At 38.8% G+C, this 19,149-nt stretch overlaps 1 protein-coding gene across 3 annotated transcripts in view; it reads left to right on the top strand.

Annotated features, from left to right (window-relative positions):
* LOC107799945 (calcium-transporting ATPase 3, endoplasmic reticulum-type) overlaps positions 1 to 19,149 on the top strand; it is a 74,195-nt gene that overhangs the window by 11,491 nt on the left and 43,555 nt on the right. For 2 of the 3 annotated variants that reach the window (XM_075236884.1, XM_075236885.1), the window contains 8 exons: positions 2,054 to 2,113; positions 2,227 to 2,307; positions 3,952 to 4,037; positions 5,014 to 5,115; positions 5,194 to 5,247; positions 13,602 to 13,703; positions 14,260 to 14,318; positions 18,405 to 18,549. In XM_075236884.1, the coding sequence (XP_075092985.1) occupies positions 2,054 to 2,113; positions 2,227 to 2,307; positions 3,952 to 4,037; positions 5,014 to 5,115; positions 5,194 to 5,247; positions 13,602 to 13,703; positions 14,260 to 14,318; positions 18,405 to 18,549 (689 nt within the window). The remainder of the gene's footprint in view (positions 1 to 2,053; positions 2,114 to 2,226; positions 2,308 to 3,951; positions 4,038 to 5,013; positions 5,116 to 5,193; positions 5,248 to 13,601; positions 13,704 to 14,259; positions 14,319 to 18,404; positions 18,550 to 19,149) is intronic. The other variant, XM_075236886.1, reaches the window with a different exon arrangement.

The raw sequence follows: 19,149 nt of genomic DNA, 5'->3' as shown, positions 1-19,149 counted from the left end.
AGAGTCACCGAGACTTTAGGTAGTGTAGCTGTATTAAGGTTGAGGAGGTCGTGGGAGCTATGCGTAGATGAGTTGGGGCGAAGCGATTGGACCAGTTGAGATTCCAGTAGAATTTTGGAGGTATGTGGGTAGAGCGGGCTTGGAGTGGCTGACCGGGGTGTTTAATGTTATTTTCATGACAAAGAGGATGCCAGATGAGTGAAGATGGAATACGATGGTTCTGCTGTACAAGAACAAAGGTGATATCCAAAATTGTAACAACTAACAACTATAGGGGCATCAAACTACTAAGTCATACCATGAAAGTTTGGGAGAGGGTGGTGGAAGGGAGGGCGATGTATATATCAGAAAGCTAGTTCGGGTTTATGCCAAGCCGTTCTACTACGGTAGCTATCCACCTTATTAGGAGGTTGGTGGAACAGTATAGGGATAGGAAGAGGGATTTGCACATGGTGTTTATTGACATAGAGAAGGCGTATGATAAGGTCCCTAGGGACATGCTTTGGAGAGGCCTAGAGGTGAAAGGTGTGCTGGTAGCGTACATTAGAGCGATAAATGATATGTATGATGGAGCTAAGACTAGGGTTAGGATTTGTGGGAGGTGACTCTAAGCTTTTTCCGGTGATTATGGGGTTACACCAAGGATCTTCGCTCAACCTGTTCTTATTTGCCCTGGCGATGGATGCCCTAACAAACCATATTCAAGGTGAGGTGTCATGGTGTATGTTGTTCGCTGATGATATTGTTCTGATTGATGAGACACGAGATGGCGTTAATGAGAGATTGGAGGTATGGAAACAGGACCTGGAGTTAAAAGGTTTCAAGTTGAGTAGGACTAAAACGGAATATCTGAAGTGTAAGTTCAACGGCGTGACGGGGGAAGCCGACGTGGAAGTGAGGCTCGACTCACAAGTTATCCCCAAGAGAGAAAGTTTCAAGTACCTAGGGTCAATTATCCAAGGAGACGGGGAGATCGATGAGGATGTCACGCACTGTATTTGGGGGGGGGGGAGGGTGGATGAAATGGCGGTTAGTGTCTGGAGTCATGTGTCACAAGAATGTGTCACCGAAACTTAAATGTAAGTTGTATAGAGCGGTGGTTAGACCGGCCATGTTGTATGGGGCTGAGTGTTTGCCAATCAAGAATTCACATATCTAGAAGATGAAAGTAGCCGAAGTGAGGATATTGAGATGGATGTGCGGACATACTAGGCTAGATAAGATTGGGAATGAAGATATTCAGGAGAGGGTGAGCGTTGCTCCCATGGACAACAAGATGTGGGAAGCGAGGCTTAGATGGTTTGGGCATATGTTCAGCAGAAGCATAGATGCTCCAATTAGGAGGTATGAGCGGTTGGATTTGGCAGGTACGAGAAGAGGTAGAGGGCGGCCTAAGAAGTATTGGGGCGAGGTAATCAGACAGGACATGACGCGATTTCAGATTTCCGAGGACTTGACTCTTTATAGGAAGGTGTGGAGGCCGAGCATTAGGGTTGTAGGCTAGGGGGTAGTCGAACGTTTTTCCTCTTTGTACCGGCTAGTCTGATAGAGTTGTGTATAGGACTGCTAACAGTTTATGTTTTAACACCATTTTTGTGTTATTGCCCTTCCATTTATTTGCTGTCTTTTATGATACTGATCTTATTTTTCTGGTTTCGTGTATTGTTACGGATCTATTTTTTTGTTCTTTTCTGATATTATTGTCTCTTCTGTTGAGCCTATAGTCTCCCGGAAATAGCCTCTCTACCCCTCCGGAGTAGGGGTAAGGTCTGCGTACACTCTACCCTCCCCATACCCCACTAGTGGGATTCTACTGGGTTATTGTTGTTGTGATGTTGCCTTGCTTTGTGACTCCATATGAAATCTATATGTCATCCTGGAATCCAATCTAGTACATAGAGACATGGAATTGTGAAATCCCTTTCTTACTGCTAAATAAAGCCTTGGAAGATTTTATTTATCACTTTCAGTCATTTCCTTTTTATGTCCTTGGTATGACTATTAGCATTTTCGACATATCCTGCTCAAATATCGTGTGAAATTGATCTGTCAGGTTGTTTCTCCATATTACCTGCAACGGACCTTGTCCCTGGAGATATTGTAGAAGTGAGTGGTATGTTAAGTCTTTTAGGGTTATCAACTGGAAAATTGTATAACATTGTTATACTCATTCTCTTTTTATTTTGTACTAAACTTTTCTTTTCGACCTTTCCATGAAATGTGAAGTTGGGTGTAAAATTCCAGCTGATATGAGAATGATTGAGATTTTGAGTGATCACTTACGTGTTGATCAGGCAATTTTAACAGGTACACTTGTCCCTATAGATGATAATTTTCTTCAATTTTCCTTGCAGATTAATGAAAGTTGACCTTCCATTACCATTTGTTTGTCAGGAATGCATGAAAACACATCATATAAAGAATTCACAAATAATGTGAATATAGTGAACTCTTTAACAATTAATAATCTTGGGAGGCTAGAATTTTTCTTATTTGTTTATTATAATATTCCCAGATGTACCTGCATAAATAAAAAAAAGATGATCAATGATAATTTCGTCACAAACAACTTATATTTTATAGGAATTGTATATTTCTAAGACCTTATGCTACAAAATTGACATTAAAGTCATCAAAATAACAAATTATTTTGTGTTATTGACATTAATCTTAATTAATTACATAGCTGTTAATACTGAATTGATTACAGTCATAACTAAAATTTTAAAGATGTAAGCAAATTTTCTTAAAAATTATCAGTTATGAGTTATGAGTTATCAACTATTAGGTGCTAGAAATACTAATTATACAACAACAATAACAAACCCACTGAATTCCCACAAGTGGGATCTGGGGAGGTGGTGTGTACGCAGACCTTATGGGAGAGCAGAGAGGCTATTTCCAATAGACTCCTTGGGCTAAAAAAGATGAAAAAAAGTAGTGGCAACAAGAAGCAAAAACAACAAGATATTATGAAAACCCAAACGAAAGATAGCAATCAAAGAGTAGGTAGTAATAGCAATCTATGAATAAAAGATACTATACTAACACTAAAACTACCGGTGCGGGAAACGAAAAGTAAAATGCTTGACTACCTACTAACTTTCTACCCTAATTCTTGACCTCCACACCCTCCTATCAAGGATCATGTTCTCCGTAAGCTTAAGCTGTGCCATGTTCTGGCTAATCACCTTTCCCCAATATTTCTTTGGCTTACCTCTACCTCTCTTCATACCCACCAAGGTCAACCTCTCACATCTCCTAATTGGGACATCTTTGCTTTTCCTCTTCACATGTCCGAACCATCTTAATTAATTGTTGAAGGGAGAGAGAAGGGAATGGGAACCTAAGGGTATGACCTAGTGGTCTATGAAGCTGGAGGAGAACCATGAGATCCCATAAAAAAAAACTAGGTGATTTCTTTTGATCTACCTAAGCTTTGGTAGCCAGAGTTAACTCGACACCTTTGTAGGTAACAAGTACCCGGTGGAAAAGTCGACTGCCGTCATAAAGCAAAACTTTATTAATGATGGAGGGTTGCTTACTTCGGAATATTACTTACTATTGTATGGGAAACCTAGTAGTGTATGTTGTTCTTTTCATTTCCAAAAAAAAAAATTTACTATTGGAGTGCCAACATCCTCGTAAAAAGGAACTATTAGAGTGCAATATGTAAACCCTTCCTTTGAATACTCAGAGTTTGTAGGTGTTATATCTACTAATTAAATGATGCTTCAAGTTTTATGTTCTCAAACTAAACTGTTTCACTGATAACATGAGATTTTGACTGGAAAGTAAAAGTGTATCAGTTCTATCAATCACTATACTTTTTTTTTTTCTGCTATTGAGAGTGTATATAGAAGCTGATTAGAGATCTTCATTGTAGGCTCTTTAGGTCCTTTCCTTGTCTTTTATTTTTCTTATGCCATCTTCTGTTTGTTCTGATGACAGGTGAGAGCTGCTCTGTTGAAAAAGAGCTTGATGCAACAACTGCTACAAATGCAGTATACCAGGACAAGACAAACATCCTCTTTTCTGTAAGTTACTAAAACCAGTCCTGTGGAGTATACTATGTAAAGGGAGCTTAGAGCATGAATTTCTTAAAATGGTACATCATGCTGATGTCATTGACCATGTAATGTGGGAGATGATAATACTGTCACTTGATTTATTCAGCCTGAAGAATGGTTAGCTTTTCATGTTTGATTTAAAAATTAGAAGTATTTGCGAGTGAACTTGCTATTGGTTGAAGCAGCAGATCCTTGAATTTGTGGGATGCTAAAGAGTGCTGAGATTTACCTTTTTTACTTAAGAGACATGTCAAAAGGTCGAAAACTCTTGTAGATATAGAGACCCTGAACAGTTTGCTTATATAAGATGACTTTAGAAGTCTAATGTCTTTTTTTTGTGTAAAATGGGAATATTGATGACTTGCTTTGGGCTTGGTAAGTTTGCATCTTCTTCACTGGTCACAAGCTCTTCCACTTTTCACCATTTGTAGGTTTTGTGGTATTAACTACTATCTTGAATCTTCTTCCCATTTGTGACTTTCTCTTTTTCTGAAATTATTCTTAATAATTATTGTTATTACTAAAAATCATTGTTAACTTCAAATAAGTTCGTTCAAAATCTATAGTATTTATTTAGAAAAATGAAAGTTCTCACACTTGGAGATTTCTCCTTATCAAAAATAAAAATAAAAAATGAAATTTTGATTCTGGATGATAGACTGCTCCACCCCAAAAAATCTGGATGATAGACTGAAAATTGATCAGTTAACCCTCATAAAGTTTTGGGATGAAAGAATTGGTAGACATCATTTAGAACCTGCAACTGAATAAAGATGATGGAAAACAATTAACTTCTGGTTATAATGTCAAAGACATTTCTTTTGTTATATGTAATAACTATTTCTTCAGAAACTTGTTTTTAGTATGTTGTTTTAGCCATAGCTGGCTGCTTAAAATAGTTTTCGAACATGGCAATGTGATAAATTTCTGTTTTGATGGCCAGGGCACTACAGTGGTCGCTGGAAGGGCAAGAGCTGTTGTTATTGGGGTTGGATCTAATACTGCAATGGGCAGTATACGTGATTCTATGTTGATGACGGAAGATGTGAGCTTTATACGTTGACCCGTAATAACAATATCCTTTGTTTTGGTATAACAGTGATTTGCTGTCTTGTTGTTGCAGGAGGCGACACCATTGAAGAAAAAGTTGGATGAATTTGGTACTTTTTTGGCAAAGGTGTGTATATTTATTTCCTTTCCAGATACAACTTCTGAGATGATTTTGTTATTCCTAGATTTTACCTTGATGTAAAAACCTGTAGATTGAACCCCCTCAACCTCTTGCTTTTTTACTTCTTATGTACAGTTTTAAATAAAAGCCCTGCTCCCAGTTGTGCACTATGCATAAATGAGTAGGATTTATTGTCTTAGTTTCAGGATATTTATATGACCTGGTATGATTATTTCTGTTGCTAATTGTGAGAGTTGAAACATACAATGGAGAAGGATTGAGAAATGTATTGCTTGATAATTTTCTAAGGTAGTGTATGTTTAAATAATACATACACTTATTCTAAACTAGGAAAGAAATCAAGGCTACATAATTACAATTAAACTAATATATCCATAATCGATTCTAACTAATGTACTGAATACTCTCAACACTTCCTCGCAAGCTGGTGCATACAAGTCATATGCACCCAAGCTTGTCACAAAGGTAACTAATTCGATGACCAGTAAAGGACTTGGTAAAAATATCTGTAAACTGATTGTTTCACGTCACAAACTTATGACAATGTCTCCTGAGAATATCGTCTGACAAGTAACAGCCGATCTCTATGTGTTTAGTTCTCTCTTGAAACATCGGATTCTACGCAATATGAATAGCAACTTGATTATCTCACACAAGTTCCATCTAACTGATTTGTTCAAACTTCAATTCTTTAAGCAACTGCTTGATCTAGACTAGCTTTCAGGTTGCCACAACCATTGTGCGATAGTCTACTTTTTCACTATATCGAGCAACCACACTATGCTTCTTGCTTTTCCAAGACACGACATTACCTCGAATGAGAGTTCAATATCTAGAAGTAGACCGTCTATCAAATGGTTATTCTGCCCATCTGCATCTATATATCCATCAATCTACTCGTGTTATAGATCCTCGAAAAGCAATCATAAGGCTGATTTTATTGAAGAACACATACAACTACATCCAAATGAATGTTGCTTGGGGAGTCCATAAACTGAATTACTACACTCACTTGAAAGGCAATGTCATGTTGAGTCGATATGAGGTAATTTAGCTTATCAACCAACCGCCTAGACCTTCCAGGATGGATCATTACAGGGCTTCCCCACTCTTGGCAAAAGCTTAGCATTTGGATCCATAGGAGTATCCATGGGTCTACAATTTGTCTTTTTTCGTTCCTCAAGAATATTCGGAGCATACTTATATTGTGAGATGACAATTCCTGATTTGGACTGAGTGGTCTTCAATGCCTTGGGAATACTTAATTTGCCTAGATCCATTCTCTGGAAGTGTTGGCAGATCTTCAATTTGCTAATACCATTGTCACGACCCAATATCCCATATAGGCCGTGATGGCGCCCAACGTTGCCGCTAGGCAAGCCAACACGGAACTAGTCATGTATTTACTCTTTTTAATAATTTCAAAGTAGTTGATTTTTATTTATTAAGGAGATGAGAAGTGGAAAAATATAATGAAGTGGAAACTAATGAAGGAGCAAATATAGTGAAATAACTACTCAAAACCATAAAGTGTCTACTAGCATGTTTCCAAAACCCGGTGTCACAAGTGTATGAGCAACTAGTAGAATATACAAAATACCTATGCTACTGTCTGAAATAAAATAGACAGAAAGTAAATACAAAGAGAGACTGCGGGCGTTGCAGAACGACCGTAGAGAGTAGCTCACTAATATGCCTCGAGGTAACAGGAGTGCGCGCCTGAATGACTGCCATATGCACCTGTCTCTAATCCTGCACGATTAGTGCAAAAGTGTAGCGTGAGTATATAAACAATATGTACCCAGTAAGTATCTAGTCTAACCTCGAAGAAGTAGTGACGAGGGGTCGACATCGACACTTACTATGGGCCAACAATTTAAATACAGAAATTCTAAATAGGCAGGGAGTAAGTGAGCAATAATAACACAATAACAAGTAGTGAGTTAATGATTCTTTAACTGATAATCAATTTAAAAGTCTCCAATTGCCACCTACTAACTTCCACAATTTCGGTCATTTAATAAATTGTAACCTCTCAAGCCATAAAATAATATCAAGTGTAGTCGGGCTCCGAGTATTATCGCCGACGATTTATGCCGAGCCCGATCCAAAATACTGTGTGCACTGCCGAGGGTCGAACGACACGAACCATAGATGCATCTTTTCTACTGCTGAGGCGAACGTCCCGCTCCCATGAGAGTAGAGACGTTTACCTCGCTCGCGGAAGTACTTGCGACGCGAGAGGGCATGGATTTCTCAGAGTTATTACGTATTCCTCAATTCTTCCAAAAATAAGAAATCTAAATCGAAAATTTGCAACTTTAAAAACCCTAGTCTGAGCTCTATTCAAGACAATTAATATGCATAATAAACACAATAATACAATTAAATGCATGATGTGGATCTAAGACTATCCGGACATATCATGGAATATAGCTACGCACGGACTCTCGTCACCTCATGCATACGTAGCTCTCCACACAAGCAATACACAATAAAGGTACACCTAAGGGGATAAGTTCCCTCTTACAAGGTTAGGCAAGAGACTTACCTTGTTCTCAAGCTCACTTCCGGTCTACAAATCCGCTCTAAAGCCTCAACTTGGTGCCAATAAATCCGAAACTAGCCAAATGTTATATAAATTAATCAATATACACTCACAAGTTCATAATTTAGCTATTAGAGTAATTACCCAACCTAAATTGAAGATCCCTAAAATTCACCCTCGAGCCCACGTGCCCGGATTCCGGAAATTTTCGAAGATAAATGTTACTTATAATTTCACGAACTCAAATATATAACTTCTACCCAATTCAATAATCATTTTCGTGGTTAAATCTCATTTTTATCATAACCTAGGTTTTTCAACTAAACTTGAAATTTCCACAATTTTACATGTTAAAATCTACCCACAATCTATGTATTAAACTTGCATTGGGTAAGAATTACTTACCTTCAATGGCCAGGAGGAAACCCCTCTTCAAAGAGCTCTAAAATCGTCCAAGAAGTGAAAGAATTGAACCAAAATAGCCTAAGTCCCGACTTTAAATGAACTCAGTGCCTCAAGCGATTTCCGCTTCTGCGGAACATTTGGCCGCTTCTGCGGAGGTTGCATCGTAGATGCGGCCCTCCCCGGCTGGCCTCTTTCCGCTTCTACAATGCCTTCTTTGCATCTGCAACGCCTTCTTCGCCCGCAGATGCGATCGAGCCCTCGCACCTGCGTCACTGCTCCCTTCAGCTCTAGGCCGCTTCTGCGGGCCATTAACCGCTTCTGCGGCCGCGCACCTGCGCCTCCATGTCCACACATGCGGACTCAGCCCACACAGCCTAGCTTCGCACCTGCGGCTAGCCGGCCGCTTCTCCGGTGCCGTACCTGCGGTCTTCGCAGGTGCGAACGCACCAGAAGCCCTGCTGCTTCAGAAATTCTTCCTAGTCCAAACAAGTTCCGCGCATCGTCCGAGTAGCACCCGAGCCCCTGAGACCTCGTCCAAACATACCAACGAGTTCGAAATCATAAAACGGACTCGCTCGAATCCTCGGAACACGTGAAACAACATCAAAACTAAGGATTACACTCCAAACCAAATCAAATCAACTTATGAACTTCAAGATCTTCCAACTTACTCCGAACGCGCTAAATCATACTTAGACTACCCCGAACAACACCAAATTTTGCGTGCAAGTCTTAAATCACCATACGGAGCTATTCCCAGGCTCAAAATCCCATACGAACCTCGATAACACCAAAACCTACTCAAACCAAACTTAAAGAACTTGAAAACCTTCAGTGCGCCAACTTTCAATATTAAGCACCGAAACGCTTCCAGGTCATCCAAAACCTGATCTGAACATACGCCCAAGTCCAAAATCATCATACGAACCTATTGGGACCGTCAAATCCCGGTTCCGAGGTCGTTTACTCAAAACGTTGACTCAAGTCAAACTTAACTATTTTAAGCCACTATTAAGGAACTAAGTATTCCGATTTCAACCCGAACCCTTCCAAACCCGAATTAACCATCCCCACAAGTCATAAAATAGTAAAAGCACATACGAGGAGTCTTATTTAGGGGAACATGGATGTAGAAAGCAAAACAACCGGTCGGGTCGTTACAACCATCCTAATCATTGCTCATGATAACTATATCATTAATGTAAACTACCAAATAAATACACAGATGTGGACCAACATACCCGTAGAATATAGAATGAATAGCCTCATTGCAAGTCATATCTACCTCCTGATATAACCATGTTGAACTTACCAAACCATACTTGAGGAGATTGTTTCAAACCATATAGGGACTGATGCAACTGGTGTACAAGACCACTAGATTCCTCTTAAGTAATAAAACTGAGAGGTTGCTCCATATATACTTCATTCTCAAGATTGCCATAGAGAAAAGCATTCTTGATGTTCAATCGATAAAGAGGCCAATGACGAACAATATGGATAGAAATAGATGAACAAATGCAATTGTAGCCATGAGAGAATGTATTATTGTATTCAAGTCCAAAAATTTAAGCATTACCTTTGGCTACTAGATGTACCTTAATTCCATCAATTCTGCCAACTGGGCCAACTTTAACTGCATAAACCCATCGACAACAAATAGTAAATTTACGTAGAGGTAAAAGAACAAGTTTCTAAGTACCACTAGAGTGTAAAGCAGGTATCTCAATCATAGCCTATCTCCATTTTCGTTGAAAAGGTGCGAATGAAAATTGCAGACAATGCAAAGGTGCGAATGAGAACAACAAAGTGAGTTTGTATTTCAACACAAAAGGTCTGGATAATTGATACTTCGAATAATCTTTCATTAATGAATTCAAAGTATACCTTGAATAATCATCGATGAACTAACGAAGTAATGGAACCCCAAAGAAGAGCTGGCTCGACTAGGACCTAAACATATGAATGAACTAAAGAGAAAGAAGACTGCATGATTATCAAGGCAACGAGGGAAGGAAGCGTGAGTATGCTTACAAGTTGACATGACTCCTATTCTAAGGTAGACAAGTTACACAAATTAGAAAGAGACCAATGAGGATGTCCTAATTGTCCATGAAGTAACTCAGGAGAGTCGGAAATAAGACAAGCTGTGGTGATCTCGAAAGATTAAGGTTGTAAAGTCCTTGTGATTCGTGTCCAGTACCAATTTCTGTCCCTTACTACAATCCTGTATAACAACAGAGTTATTGAGAAAAGTAACGGAACTATTAAGAGACCGAGACAAATGACTTATGTATATTAATTTAAAGGGGCAACTAGGAAGATAAAGAAGTGAGTTTAAAGTCAAAGAGGGTAGTAAGAAAGCTTGACCTGCACTAGTTGCCATGGTTTGAGATCCATTGGCTAATGTAATAGCCAAAGAGATTGAGAATAAGAATTAGAGTAAAAAGAAATTTATTACCAAAAGTATGATATGAGGATCCTAAGTTAGTGATCCAAGGCTAAGTTGCTCTGACATGGCAATTTAGGTGTCGCACCCGTGTCGACACGACACTAGTATAGGTGTGGGTATGGGATCCGCACCGGATCTGGTCAAACAATTTTGAGTACTTTGACCACGACGGATGGAAAATTCAAGACGAGATACAATTGATTCCCGTAATTAGAACCAAAAGTACGGTAAATTGGAAGAAAATAGCATACCTTATCTAGGAAATCAATCCTTTACGTATCTACAACTTGAGAATAGAAAAGAAATCCACACTTTACAAGCTATACATAAGTATTCACAAAATTTCTCATAATTTAGAGATATCTTTATATTTTTGAATTATTTTTAGCCGACTCCTCGCACCTGTATTCGTACTAGGATCTGTATCCCCGAATCTTAGAATTTACATCTCACAGGATCCGACCTCTAGATCTGCACCCGTGTCGGATACCAGCACCCGTGTCCGAGCAACTTAGATCCAAGGTCCAATAATGTCTCATATGGGTGTATAGTTGGTATAATTTAGCTCTATGTAAATTTTGTCCTAACCTTTCGGATTTTGTCAGCTCTTTAGCTCTTGCTTAGAGCTTTTTTGTTTCATAGCTGACTCTTTTATCATGTGCTCTCCCTCTTATGTACTTCTTGCATCTTCTCGATGCCATCTATAAAATTCTTTTACTTCATAAAAAAGGTCCCAATAATGGAAGATTGAGAAAGTTAAGGTACAAGTTTACCGGTTTGGACAACAGATGTGATTTCTGAAGATGTTTGTTTACGTGCTTCCTTGTACTTAAGAAACTCAGTGTATTCCCATAAAGGAACCTTGTTAGAGTTCAAATCACCAGAATCCCTGTAGCCGTGGTTTTCAATTCTTGTTAACATTATTGAACTGAGCAGGACCAAAATAGAATACTTGGGATGCAAGAATCAGTGACAGGACTCATGAAGCGGATGTGGATATGAAGCTTGATACTCAAGTCTTCCCCAAAAGAGGTTTCAAGCATCTCAGGTCTATAATCCAAGTTATCAGGGAGATTGACAAGGATATCACACATCTTATTGGAGCGGAGTGGATGAAATGGAGGCTCGCATCCGGTGTTTTATGTGATAAGAATGTGCCACCATGACTAAAGGGTCAGTTCTACAGAGTGGTGGTTAGACCAATTATGCTGTATGGGGCTGAGTGTTGGCCAGTCAAGAACTCCCGTGTTCAGAAGATGAAATTAGCAGAAATGAGAATGCTGAGATGGATGTGTATGCATACCAGGAGAGATAAGATTAGGAATGAAGTTATTCCGGACAAAGTGCGAGTGGCCCCCGTTGAGGATAAAATGCAGGAGTCGAGGCTGAAATGGTTCAGACACGTGAGGAGGAGAAGCACAGATACTCTTAGGAAGAGCTAGAGGTAAGCCTAAGAAGTACCGGGAAGAGGTGATTAGGCAGGACATGACGCTATTTCAGCTTATTGAGGACGAGACCTTCTATAGAGGACGTAGAGGTTGAGAATTAGGGTTGAAGGTTAGTAGGTAGCCGAGAGTTTCCCCTTCCCTTACTAATAGTATTAGTAGCACTCTTGCATTTTCATATTCTTAAATCTCTATTACTTTCTGTTGTTTCTTTCGCTTCAGTTATCTTATTTTATTGTTGTTGTTCCTCCTCCAATTATCTTATGTAGGGGTAAGGTTTGCATACAAACTGCCCTCCCCAGACCTCCACTTGTGGGATTATACTGGGTTTGTTATTAACATAATTGAACAAATGTTGATAAAAAGATTACCTCAGAAAAAAATTCTTCTTTTTTTCTCTTCCTTTTTTCACCTTTGCTGAGCCGAGGATTTATCGGAAACAACCTCTCTACCTTCACCAAATAGGGGTAAGGTCTGCGTACACACTGTCCTCCCCAGACCCAATGGTGGGATTATACTGGGTTTGTTGTTATTAACATAATTGAACAAATGTTCATAAAAAAATTACTTCAGAAGAAGGTTCAGGAATATCTTATTGCCAAGACAATTTGATGTTCCCTAGACTGGATTAGGAATGAAAAGTCTTCCTCCAGTATGTCGGAGAAGTGATGAAATTGGATACAAAGTCACTGTGCCACCAGAAAATGTAGTTCTGCTAGTTGGATTATCATGAGAAAATTGTTCAGATTTGAGTTGGATTTAAACAAACAAAATCCAGATTATGCAGAAACTCCATAGTGTAGCAAAAACTGCAGAATCATTGCCTGGAAGATGGAAAATTCCCTGGAAAATAACTGGCGCGTAAATAGATTTCGCTGGAAAATTCCTTCTCTGATTGGTGTGCGAGACCAAGTGAGAGTTCCTTTTCCGACGGGATTACTGGCTGTTGCTTGCTGGACGATGCATGACCTGGTGGTGGCGCTGGTTTATTGCCTTATGCACAACACCCTCGAAATTAGAGAATAACTAAAGCAACAATAATGATCACCGGACAATTGCACGACGCCCATTTTTCTTTCTTCCGGAGGTTGTGCAGCGACTATTTCCTAACCTTGCTCTAATACCATGTGAAAAGTGAAACATACACGGGAGACAGAATGTTGCGTGATAATTCTCCTAAGCTAGTGGATGTTTAAACAAATATTCCCTGATTGATTCTAATTAATATACACAAATTTTAACCAAACATTCTCAACAGTCATACTGCTATGTTACAAATTAATCAGGATCAAACCTACATTTTGAACATATGCCCTACCCTCTTAGCTAAAGGAGGAAAAGGGATGAAGGAAGGGAAAATATTATAACAGGAAGAAGAGTGATTGAGCAATGAAGTAGAACCTACAATAGCTCCTAGAAACTTATTTGTTTATCCACATTTTTCATTAATCTTTGATATGTTACTGAAGCTATGCTTTTGTTATTTTAGATCATTGCAGGTATATGTGTACTAGTTTGGGTGGTAAACATTGGGCATTTTAGTGATGCTGCCCATGGTGGCTTCTTGCGAGGTGCAATACATTACTTTAAGGTATAGGATTCTCATCAATAGCATTTCTAATCAGTTTGTGCCTAAATATTGTAAGTTCACAAGTGGCTATTTTAATGTTAAAGTACTGCTACAATAAAGCTTTATGAGTTGGATAGTAGATCTTACCCTCCTTATTTATTAGTACAGAGGTTTTTCGACATGACTGGTTTGTTTCAGTATTAGTTTTTGTACCTGACTGATTTTGTCTCTATTAGTTATTGTACACTAAGTTGCTCGCACTCTTCACTATCGGTGCCGCACCCGTGTCGACAGGACATGGGTGTGAGTGTGGGACCCATACAGGATCTGGTCAACCAATTCATAGGAAACTTTAAAGTAGCAGATGATGCTTAGATTACATGATTCGTGAGTTTGAACAATTATTTTCATTATGAGTGATACTTTCATGGACTTATTTGTTTGTTTGATATAATGGGCATCTTATATTTGTTACCCATTTTCCATTAAGTCCTTTTTTGTCCTTGGCTTCTTACATGGACTGATTTGGTTTTTTACCGTATAACTGACAACGAGTATTTCTGTCTTCCCTGTTTAGATTGCAGTTGCCCTGGCTGTTGCAGCAATCCCTGAAGGGCTTCCTGCTGTTGTTACAACGTGAGTATGTGAAACCATGTTCTTTGAATTCCTAAGTTGGTGTCTGGAAAAGTTTTATGTAAAATATCTGTGTATTTTTCAGTTGGGATACTTGCTTGAATGTCATTATCCTTAATTCTTCCCCCCCAGCCAAAAAAAATATTCCCCCAAAATGTTTCCATTGGAGCCAAATGTAAATGTCATTCCCCCTTATGGGTTTCAACAAAAAGTGTGAGATCACATAGACCATGGGCAGAGAAGAAACCTTGAAGAACTTTTTACGAGCGTCATGGCTTAAGATTTATCATGTGATCAGCATGCCAACAAAATGAATTTTGTCTATTGAACTGTGTATTTCTTGTTATCGGCTTCAAAGATAATTCTTGGTTGTTCACTGTTTCTCTGTTTATCTGTTGCGTAAGTGCTTTGCGTATTACATATAGCCATTTTTCTCTTGGTTTAAGTTCTCTGTTCATTCTGATATGTATCCAGAAAGTTGTTTCTTTAAAACATGTTATGTGCTAATAAGGTGTTTCATCTTTCCAACACGTAGGGCAGCACCATTTTAGATAAAAAGGACAGTAAACGGTAACACTGACTTTTGGTTAGGTACATTGCTGATGGAGAAAGGCTGCAATATTTTCTCATCTCCGTCCTCTTTTTCTAATAACTTTGGACACTTATGCATTGCCCATGATAGTAGTAGAAGATGAAAAACAGTAATTTATCAATTTAGTTAGAAGGTTAACTAACATATAAATGTTAAAAATAACCGAGTACTGAAAAATTAAATGAAAAGGAATACTTTTTGTTCTTTTATTATTGAGTTTGTTACCAAATCTTCTGTTTGTTCCTTCAACACTTCAACACTGGGTATTGATGTTTTTATTTTGAAAACTAAAAGTAATACTACGAGCTAGTTTCTTAAGCATGATAAGAAAAATCAGAGTACCCCGACATATTTCTTTCTGTGATGATTACTGGAAGATGATAATGTCCCTTTATGTGATAAATTGGAAGTGGTTTAAATAAGAGTTTACGGAAGAAAATAGTTTTTGCTCTTGTTGCGGTTTTCTTTAGGAGAACTTTTTGTTTTCTTAATTTTTCTATTATATCGAGGCCTTTTTGTTTAATTCACCTAATCATGCTTCACTTCCTATCTGAGTTTCTCTGGTTGAAGACTTTTTATGTGCTAGTGTATTTTTTTGTTGTGGCTATCTCGAACCTCGTAATGCATGCACTGAAGAGAGTATTTATCTATTAGAATATTTTCTTTTTTAATTTCAAGATAATATATTAAGTAGTTGAGTAGGACTGGAGGTTTGGACACAAACGTTGGAGTCTAAATGTTTCAAGTTGAGTAGGACCAAGACTGAGTACTTGGAGTGCAAGTTCAGTGACGAAACTGATGGTGCAGGCGTGGACGTGAGGCTTGATACACAAATCATCCCTAAGAGAGTTAGTTTTAAGTACCTTGGGTCTATTATCCAAGGAAATTGGGTGATTGATGAGGATGTTACTCATCGTATTGGAGCAGGGTGGATGAAATGGAGACTTGCATCCGACGTTTTATGTGATAGGAATGTCTACCTAAACTTAAGGGTAAGTTTTACAGAGTGGTTGTCAGACCTATCATGTTGTACGGAGCAAAGTGTTGGCTTGTCAAGAACTCTATGTCTAGAAGATAAAAGTAGTGGAAATGAGGATGTTGAGATGGATGTGCGGACATTCCAGGATCGATAAGATTAGAAATGAAGATACTCTGGAGAGGGTAGGAGTAGCCTCGGTGGAGGACAAGATGCGGGAAACGACGCTTTAGGTGGTTTGGTCATGTGAAGAGGAGAAGCACAAATGCCCCATTAAAAAGGTGTGAGAGGTTGGCCTCGGTTGGTCTGGAGAGGGGTAGAGGTAGGCCAAAGAAGTACTGGGGAGAGGTAATAAGGCAGGACTTGGCGTTGGTGCAACTCACTGAGGATATGACCCTTGATAGGAAGGTGTGGAGGTCTAGAATTAGGATAGAAGGTTAGTAGGTAATCAAGTGTGTGTCATACCGGTAATATTAGTAGTTAGCCTATAGATTTTTGAGAAGAAGAAAAGACTTCTTGTATTTTTGTGTATATCTTATATCCCTAAGAAAATGTATTTATACACTAAGGGTGTGTTTGGTATGACGGAAAATATTTTCGGGAAAATCCCATTTTCACTGTTTGGTTGCACAAAATAGTTTGGAAAGTATTTTTCTAGATATCACATTTTCCTGAAATTGGAGGAAAATGACTTCCCTATAAAAAGTTAGGAAAACATTTTCCAAAAGCTCCACCTACCCTCACATCTAACTCCAACCCCCTCCCCCTTCTCTCCCCTAACCCACCTCTCCCATCCCATCTTTCTATATTCTGCCTTCGCACTTGATCTAGCAACTACATTTACTTTTTGCTTCTCCAAATTACTACGTTTCCTCCTACGAGCGTACACTAATTGGATGTAGATCTTCTGTCATCCAGAGATCAGCCCAATATGCGTCTGTAAAGGCTTGTATTTGGAGGTGATCATGTTTGGAGAAAAGTAGATCTTTTCCTGGAGCAGATTTTAGATACCGCAAAATGTGAAAGGTAACTTGCATATGAGGATCTCGGGGATCATGCATGAACTGATTCTCCAGGCTAACTGAATAGGCTATGTCTGGTCTAGTGTGGGAGAGATAAATGAGTCTTCCAACAAACCTCTGATATCTTTCTTTATCAACTGATTCTCCAACTCCGCTTTGTAACTTGTGATTGCTTTCAACGGGCGATTCTGCGGGTCTGCAACCTGTCATACTAGTTTTTTTCGAGATATTCAGAATATACTTCCTCCGAGAAATAAAGATTCCTCTTTTTGATCTAGCAATCTCAATTCCCAAGAAGTAATGTAATTTTCCTAGATCCTTGATCTCAAATTCATGTGCCAACAACTTCTTCAATCGGGCCATATCCTCTTTGTCATCTCCTGTCATTACTATGTCATCAACATAAACTATGAGAAGAGTTAGTTTACCTGTATGATGTCTTATGAAGAGGGTGTGATCAACATTGCTTTGTTGGTAACCAAAGGAGATCATTGCTTTACAGAATCTGTCAAACCAAGCTCTGGGGATTGCTTCAGTCCGTACTAGGCTTTCTTCAACTTGCATACCTTTTCTTGACTTTGTGCAGTATCAAATCCAGGAGGAATCTTCATATACACCTCTTCTTTTAAGTCTCCATGAAGAAATGCATTCTTCGCATCAAACTGTTGCAAGTCCCAATCAAGATTAGCTGCATAAGACAACACTAAGGGCAAATGCCTCTTGATAATCCACTCCATAAGTCTGAGTGTATCCCTTAACCACCAATCTTGCTTTGAATCTTTGAATCGAGTCATCAGCTTTGTGCTTCACAGTGAAGACCATTTGCAGCCAATCAACTTCTTGTCTGGTGGTGAAGTGACAAGTTCCCAAGTCTCATTTTTTAACAAGGCCTTCATTTCTTCAATCATAGTTTGCTTTCATTTAGGATTTGCAAAAGCTTCCCTCCAATTATGAGGAATAGATACAGAAGTAATAGACAAGGCAAATGCTCTATAGGAGTGAGACAGAGAACTATATGAGACAAATTAGATAAAGGGTGTTTGGTGGTGCAAGATTTGACCCCTTTGCTATGAACAATAGGTTCATCTAACTCATTAGGAAATGTGGATAACTCACCAGTAGAAGAAGGTTCAGCTTCGGTAGATTGCATGATGGCTTCTTCTGCTCTATTTTTCCTTGAGTAAGTTTTCAAATCAGGCCTATCCAAACGCCTAATAGTCTCCCCTGAATTCTTTCTCTAATTTCACTTTCCCCTGTGGCAATGGTCATCAAAATTGGAGAAAAAATATATTTTAAGCAAGAGTTATCTTCCACCATGATGTAAAAGACTCCCGACATGCTCAGCACTATAATCTTTTATTGTTTTAGTCTGTTGCTCGAAGATACTTTTTGCTTTTTACCCCTACTTTATGCTCTTTTTTTTCAGTCTCCTCCAATCCACCTCCCTCCCAATAGAAAAGAAATAAAAGTTACTATGCATGTTTATCTATTTTTGGCAGGTGTTTGGCCCTTGGGACAAAGCGAATGGCTCGTTTAAATGCTATTGTGAGATCCTTGCCATCCGTGGAAACATTGGGCTGCACCACAGTAATCTGCAGCGACAAGACTGGTACTCTCACAACAAATATGATGTCTGTGTCAAAGGTATGTTCTAAATTATATACTGTATTTGTCCCTTTTTAATCTTCCCTCTTTCCCGTTCTTCCCAAATGGCTTTTCTTACAGCAAAGGTTTTGAAAAGGGGGGGGGGGGGTGAGGGTGCTAGGATAAGTAACAGTAAGACAGAATAGATTAGATGGGGTTGTGGTGCTTAAATACAGACAATTCAGATATCTAGGCTTGATGTTCCTTGAGAATGGTACGATAAATGAAGATGTAACACATAGAACTAAGTTAGATGGTTGAAATAGAGAGTTTATCGAAGAGTTGTGCGATAGTAGTCCATCAGTCAAAGTTAAAAGGCAAGTTTTGTAGAACCGTAATAAGAGCAGGAATGTTATATAAGATTGAGCGATGGGCCTCGAAAGTCAAATATACGTAAGATGAGTGTCGTAGAAATGTGAGTGTTAAGATGGATGTGAGATTATACTAGATCTGGCGATATTAGAAATGATTACACTATTGACATTAGGTACAAGTAGCACAGTAGATGATAAGTTGAGAGAATGTCACTTGAGATGGTTGAGACATGTTTTCCAAATTCCATAGAGCCCGGCATGCAATGATCCATACGTATGAAAGCAT

This window comes from Nicotiana tabacum, chromosome 18, assembly GCF_000715075.1.
Source record: "Nicotiana tabacum cultivar K326 chromosome 18, ASM71507v2, whole genome shotgun sequence".
Lineage (NCBI taxonomy): Eukaryota > Viridiplantae > Streptophyta > Magnoliopsida > Solanales > Solanaceae > Nicotiana > Nicotiana tabacum.
Note: the sequence above shows the minus strand (reverse complement) of the source record. Positions and strands in the feature narration are given on the sequence as shown.